The 6338-nt window shown below is 44.6% G+C and overlaps 1 protein-coding gene across 12 annotated transcripts in view; it reads right to left on the reverse strand.

The window, feature by feature from the left end:
* The window catches only part of Eci2 (enoyl-Coenzyme A delta isomerase 2), a 49368-nt gene that overhangs the window by 11990 nt on the left and 31040 nt on the right, over positions 1 to 6338 (reverse strand). For 2 of the 12 annotated variants that reach the window (XM_006516677.2, XM_030247267.1), the window contains exons 2-4: positions 3331 to 3483; positions 981 to 1079; positions 444 to 632 (exon numbers count right to left, since the gene is read on the reverse strand). In XM_006516677.2, the coding sequence (XP_006516740.1) occupies positions 444 to 632; positions 981 to 1079; positions 3331 to 3438 (396 nt within the window). In that variant the 5' untranslated portion in view covers positions 3439 to 3483. Of the gene's footprint in view, positions 1 to 443; positions 633 to 980; positions 1080 to 3330; positions 3592 to 4092; positions 4552 to 6338 lie in introns of those variants that run through there. The other 10 variants (NR_073427.1, XM_006516675.3, XM_006516674.3 and 7 more) reach the window with 10 other exon arrangements.

A 6338-nucleotide genomic window follows, 5' to 3' on the forward strand; every position in this document is an offset into this window, starting at 1 on the left:
TAGCATTGTTCAAGGGGAAATTTAAAATCGCCCTTCAAAGCAGCTCATTCAAACAGGGCAATTACTGCTCTGCTGATGATAAAGCCTCTCTCTTCTTCCCTCCCCTTCTACTAAGGATCCACAAGCATGGCACAGACCCAGGGTTTATGCTCCCTTAGGGGCCCTCGGTGCATCTCCTATTAATGCTTCTCCACTGAGACTGACCTAACTGACTCATACTTCCATTCACAGCAAAGCTTCATTGTCTTGTGGATATGTAGAACCTACTAGGAACATACAAGCTCTAAATAATGCCCAACTCTGCTGGATGAAGCATGAAGCCAGCCACTCTCATCTTCTTCCACAAAACCAAAAACAACCCCCAAAACAAATAATGCTGAAATTCTAAATGGAAGAAATAGAAGTAAAGAAAAATGTATCTAGTCCCTGGGCAGGAGCATCACCTGGAAGGATATGGCATTCTTTTTGGTGGGCCGATTGAACGTGATCTTCGTGATACCATCTTCAGAAGTTACCAGGATGTCTTTGGACTCCCGGGCTTTCTCATCAGCTCCACGCTTTCCCTGGCTCGGGGCTTCAGATGAGGAACTCAAACTGGATACGAGATCCACATAGTTCTGCCTGGCAGTTTCCTGAGGAGTAGATGGCCAAGTCCTTCAGCCTTCATAATAAGCAATTTGAGAAGCATACTGTGCAATAAAAACCACTATGCAACAAAGAGCAGGGGATCTGATTCAATAAAGGAACATCATGAGTCCAGTAGTAATGGGTGAAATGACCCATATGTGTAATTCCAGCCACTGGGAGGCAGAGGCAGGAGGATTGTTGAGTTCAAGGTTAATTTAGGTACAATAGTGAGGGGGGAAAAATCCAAAAAATTTCAAGCTGATTGATAAGATATTTCTCGGAAACAATAAAAAGCTTCTAGTGACTTTAAGTTAATAATTAATGGTCTAGTTAATAACAATAAACAAACTTACCTTGGGTAGGCTGCCCAGGGCATTCCATGCATCCCACTTGGCTTTGTTGACAAAGTCAAGCATACCAGGCTTAGGCATATTACAGGGTCCTTCTGTGGCCTGTAGAGAGCACAGGGGTGATTAATATGCAATATGCAAGAGAAAGCCTTTGAGTGAGTGACTCTAAAAACCCAAGAGCTTGCCAGTTTGATATTCCTGATCTCAGTTTTCACAGGGAGTGAAAATATACTGAGCCAATTTTCAAAAGTTACAGAACACTGGGAAGTCCGCACTGTGTTCTGAAACCCCATCTGTAGGGACAGAAGCAGAAGTTTAGTGGGAAACTCCTGCTAACTGCTCAAGAGAGCTGTAGCTGCTGCAGGTAGGGATGAGCTCTGACAGTTCCTGGTCCTCAGGAAGTTCCTCTGAGGGTCACGTCAGGAAATAAAAAGAAAACGTTTTTTTAACTTTTTTTTTTTAGAGAGAAGATGGAGTAGGTATCCTGAGATGAATAAAATACCCCACTTGGCTAACTTTTAGAAGCGATTTAAAACAATTTTAAAAAGTCTCACTTTTGTAATAGAGTCAGTTACCAGAGGACAGAGGAGGCTTTGAAACTCACAGGCCATGGAGGCTCTGACCTCATACAGAGAAAGTCACTGTATGGAGCCAGCCATCTGGGAAGTTACAGGAACCAAGGTTGCTCTTTTCTCTGCCACTGGGAGCCTAAGGTACTGCTAGAAGCTTCATTTAGTGGCTTCCACTTGTCTCTTGTCCTGACCTTTCTCCACCCTAACTCTTGACGGCTCCTAGCTCCTGACGAACTGTTTCTAAGATCATCTCAGTTCAAATCCATTAGAAAGACTGGAAGGACCCTGCGAGCTGTGGTTTTCACAGTCGTAGTTCCTCCCAGGGAAAGGATAAAGACTTAAATACAGGATAGAGTTCAGAGGAGAAGCCAGTGTGACACTACTACTGTCCTCTCCCCAAGAGTCAAGAAGGGGAAATACCCGAGACTAAGGGACATATGACAATACATGGAGTACTGCCAAATGAAGAAACTCTCAGCAACTTCTGTGTCTGGTCTCTGCCAGAGCCCTAACCCACAGGTGAACCTGCCTATCCCAAGACCACACTGTACCCTAAACTCTGCTAGACTCTCCAGGCCAAGAAAGATACTTGTATCAGGCATGAAAGACAGTTCATGGGGCTAGAGAATACCTAGTAGTAGCTGAGGGCAAAGTCTTTTTGGACAAGTAAAATTCTCGAATGTTTGCATCCATTTTCTTAGGGTGTGTATTGCTGGGATAAATTACCATGACCAGAAGCAACTTAGGGAGGACGGGGTTTATTTTAGCTGATAGCACTCAGGCTGCACTCTGTCAGTCATAAAAGTCAGGGCAGATAATGAAGACAGGAACCTTGGAGACAGGAACTGAGGCAGAAGCTGGGGGTGGCAGGGGGTGTGGTGGGGGTGTGCTTATGGGCTTACTCAGCCCACTCTCTTACACATTCCTCATCAACTGTTAATAAAGTGTTCAACAGACTTGCAGACACAACAGTCTTATTGAGGCACTTTCTTAATGGAAGAGTCCCTCTTCTCAAATGTTTCTACCTTATGCCAAGTTAACAAAACAAAGCAAACCAACCAGGACACCCGAGATAAAGAGACACTCACACGCATCGCTTAGTAGAAATGATAAGAACAATAAATGATAACAATGGAGTCCAGACTGGCAGACATCTGATGAAGTCTTTTCCATTATAACCTTTAGTTCCTCAAAAGTTAGAAAAATTTTCCAACATTCACAAATATGAGTTACAGTATCCAATTAATCAGTTGAACAGTTATTAAATTTTACCTTATGTCTTCTCTGATTTTGTCTTTTTTATTTTAATTAATTTCAAACATCCCCCTAAACCCATACTATTTCATCCTTAAATACTATCTATTTCCCCGAAACACCAACATTTTATTATATAATTAATCATGGCACTGTTAACGATAACCAGGACACTGGTAAATGATGGTAAAACTCGGTCCGTATTCAAGTTTATCCAACTGCCCCAGTGAATTATTCTCATTAGGAAGGGCTCAAGCAGGCTCCAAACATGTGAATATAAATGGTGTATCTTCCAAATCTCTTTATTCTGGAGAGAAGCAGAGGAGGCTACTCTGTGCTTTAATAGCATATAAAGGCCTAATATGAAAAACAAAACAAAATAAAGCCTGCATACATACACCCCAAAGGGGAGCCAGCCATGCAACCGGAATGTTAGAAACAGTGTTAGAAACGTATCAGAAACGTATCAAATTCAGGAATCATTTGCTCAAAATGCGTTTAAGTTACAACAGAGCTCAGTCTATTACCTGCTTGTACAGTGCATAGAGTCTTAGCTTCACTTCGTTTCCCGGGTCCTTCTTCAAGAGTTTCACCTGGTTCAATGCATTTTCAAAGTCCTGCTGACTGGCTCTCATTGTTGGTCTGCCCAAGTGCAGTTTAGCCACTTGTAATCTGAAGACCTGCAGGACACTACAAATAGTGGTTTCTGTTTGTTCCTTGCCCTTTTATTTCTGCAGCAACAGGATTACTGATTGGCTCCAACTCATGTTGATCAGAACAGCATGCATCTACAACAGAGGCAGGCGGATTTCTGAGTTCAAGGCCAGCCTGGTCTACAAAGTGAGCTCCAGGATATCCAAGGCTATACAGAGAAACCCTGTCTCGAAAAACAAACAAACAAACAAACAAAAACAACAACAACAACAAAAACCCCAACAGTTTCCCTAAGTAAGCAACTTCCCACTGACGCTTATTGCACGCTCATTCAAATGGAGGGTAAGTTTTGCCTTTTGAGAAAGTCACACAGCGGTTCACTTTGCTCCATAGTTCTTTGGGTTATTACTTATGGAGCACTCTCTCCAGCCACTTCTCTGAACAAAGTGAGCTTACTGCTTGAAACCCCACACTGGTTCAGCAGCGCTCAGAGCTAACTAGCAATATTGGACAAAGTGTCATCTTAGCCAAGGCACTGCGTGCGTGCCCTAGGAAGTCCCGGGCTGGGCCTGGAGGCCTGGGTGCCCCGGGGACCCAAGCACCGACGGAGGCGACCGGAGCGCGTCCATCCTTACCCTTTGGGACTCAGCAGAGGAAGAACCTTCGAGGTCACTCTTTAGAGCTCTCTCGCTGGGAAATCGTCAAAGTAATATCCTGCTGTCTCGCTAGCCAGGCCAGATGACAAAGCGGGCGGCTCCGTGGGCGGGCGAAAATTCCCGCTGGCGACTTTGGGCCGGAGAGTCGAGGCTGCAAGCTTACCTCGGACACCAGCATCGAGCCCGACTCCAGGTCACTGCCGCCATAGCTAGATACTGTGGTCAAACTGAGCCCGGAGGCTTAGGCCCAGCAGAAACTGCAGGGCAAGACCGGGAAGGGGCGGAGCCAGAGGTGCGCTCCGGGCGTGGGTGGGGCCAGGGTTCAGGGGCGGGGCCAGGATGTGAGCTCGGCCTGTGAAAGGACCCGGGGACAAAAAGACTGGCGGAGATAATCTTGGATGTGAGCCCTGGGCAGGGGTGCGACTAGCGACTCCTTCAGAGTTGAGAATGGGCGGGTTTCGAGGAGGAGCCTAGAATGCCTGGCCCAGGTCCAACTCCGTACAAAGGTGATTGGCACAAGATCTGGCAAAGAGGGACAGGGTACGGAGGCGGTTCACTGTGTTCTTCGGAATATTAATCAGAGAGCCTAAGCATATTTATTTACAAACCGGACAGCTCCCAGAATGTTTAGTTAGGAGCACGCTCCTGAGCACGTTCAGTCTAAGGTCATGGAACATTATGTTTAAAAGATTATATGGACAAGAGTGCTCCTGGATATGCTTATCTTGCACAATTAAGTTTAAGCTGAACATGAAACGGTATAAGCTTCATTAATGTAGGCGTTTGCCCCTAAGGTGATTCTCATGCTTAGCAGAGGCCACCTCCAGTAAACACCACGTCTGGCTGAAGATTGGGGTGGGGGTGGGGCAGTTCGCAAGGAAAGGGAACCACACTGAGCAGAGTATTAGTTGAGCTTGAGGATCACTGCGCCCACGTTAAGAAGCTCTTGTAGTGTGTGAGACCTGGAACTAGCATTGTAAAGTACCTTCATAGTGAGTCCTAGACCTCCCTGCCGACTCAAATGATCCTCTTTGCACGTAGATAAAATTCTTGATATGAATATATATATGTTCTGTGCTAAGAGTAATAGAGAGCCACGGAAGAGCTAATTGGTAGAGCTAGAGAATTGACTAGGCTATTTGAGAACAGTCGTGGCTCTTGCAGAAAGCCCGGGTTTGGTTTCTCTGAATCTACAGGGTGGGTCATAACCATTCATAACTCCAGTTCCAAGGGGACAGACACATTTTATGACCTAAACAGCCCTCAGACACACAGATGGTATGCATAATACCAGTATGCAAAACCAATTACATAACGACAGTTAAATAAATAGACAAAGTAAAACAAAAAAGTTACAACAAATACATTTTTTTAAAAAGAGCCATTGGGTATGCTTTTGATCTACTTTACAGTGCAGTCAAGATGCCCGGGCATGTCTCTGAGAGTTTTGTTTCTGTACTAGAGTGAGAATGGCAGAATCCTCCTCAAGATCTCACCAGAGTTCGAATCTCCACTCCTGGTTCTTATAAAGACCTTGGAGAAGGAGGTGTGTGGGTCAATTAGGTCCTACCTTAGAGGCTTGACTGCACGTGAGCAGTGCTGTCTAAGAAGGGATTTGATACAGACACCCAGGCCTGGTGGTCACAAGAGCCAGGAAATGTTCCCAGTGAAACTGAATCTTGGGGGTTCTACTTCACAGGGTCTGCTCAGTATTCTGGGAGATGTTTCTTGAGACGGTGCCATGGAACCTATGATGGATGGAGATGCCAACCAGAGTGCTTGTTTTTATTTATACTATTAAAACCATCAGCTCATGTTATCATTATGGCATATAAAAATTCTATCAATAGCAATCAACAGTGAAGTCTAGAAATCTTAAAGAAGCCTGAATGTCCTCTGTCTCACTACTGGTTTCTCTGTATGTATCTGTGATCTGTGATCTTTTAGTAGCTGTTTTTTTTTTTGTTTGTTTTCTGTTTTGATTTACAAGCCCTCATACCTGTTTCTGTCTAGTCTTTCTTTGGGCCTCACTGTTTCTATATTACTCTTACTCGACTAGTACTGACTGGGTTTGTTCTTACTCAGTTAGTACTGCCTGGATTTGCTCTGTTTCCTACCCCCGCAGTCCATTTTCTTCCTGCTCTCTGAAAAATCTCTCTACATTGTAAACTTGACTGTTATGGTTTGAACTGTCACCTGGAGTTCATGTTTGGAAAACTTCCTCT

This window comes from Mus musculus, chromosome 13 (genome assembly GCF_000001635.26).
Source record: "Mus musculus strain C57BL/6J chromosome 13, GRCm38.p6 C57BL/6J".
Taxonomy (NCBI): Eukaryota; Metazoa; Chordata; class Mammalia; order Rodentia; family Muridae; genus Mus; species Mus musculus.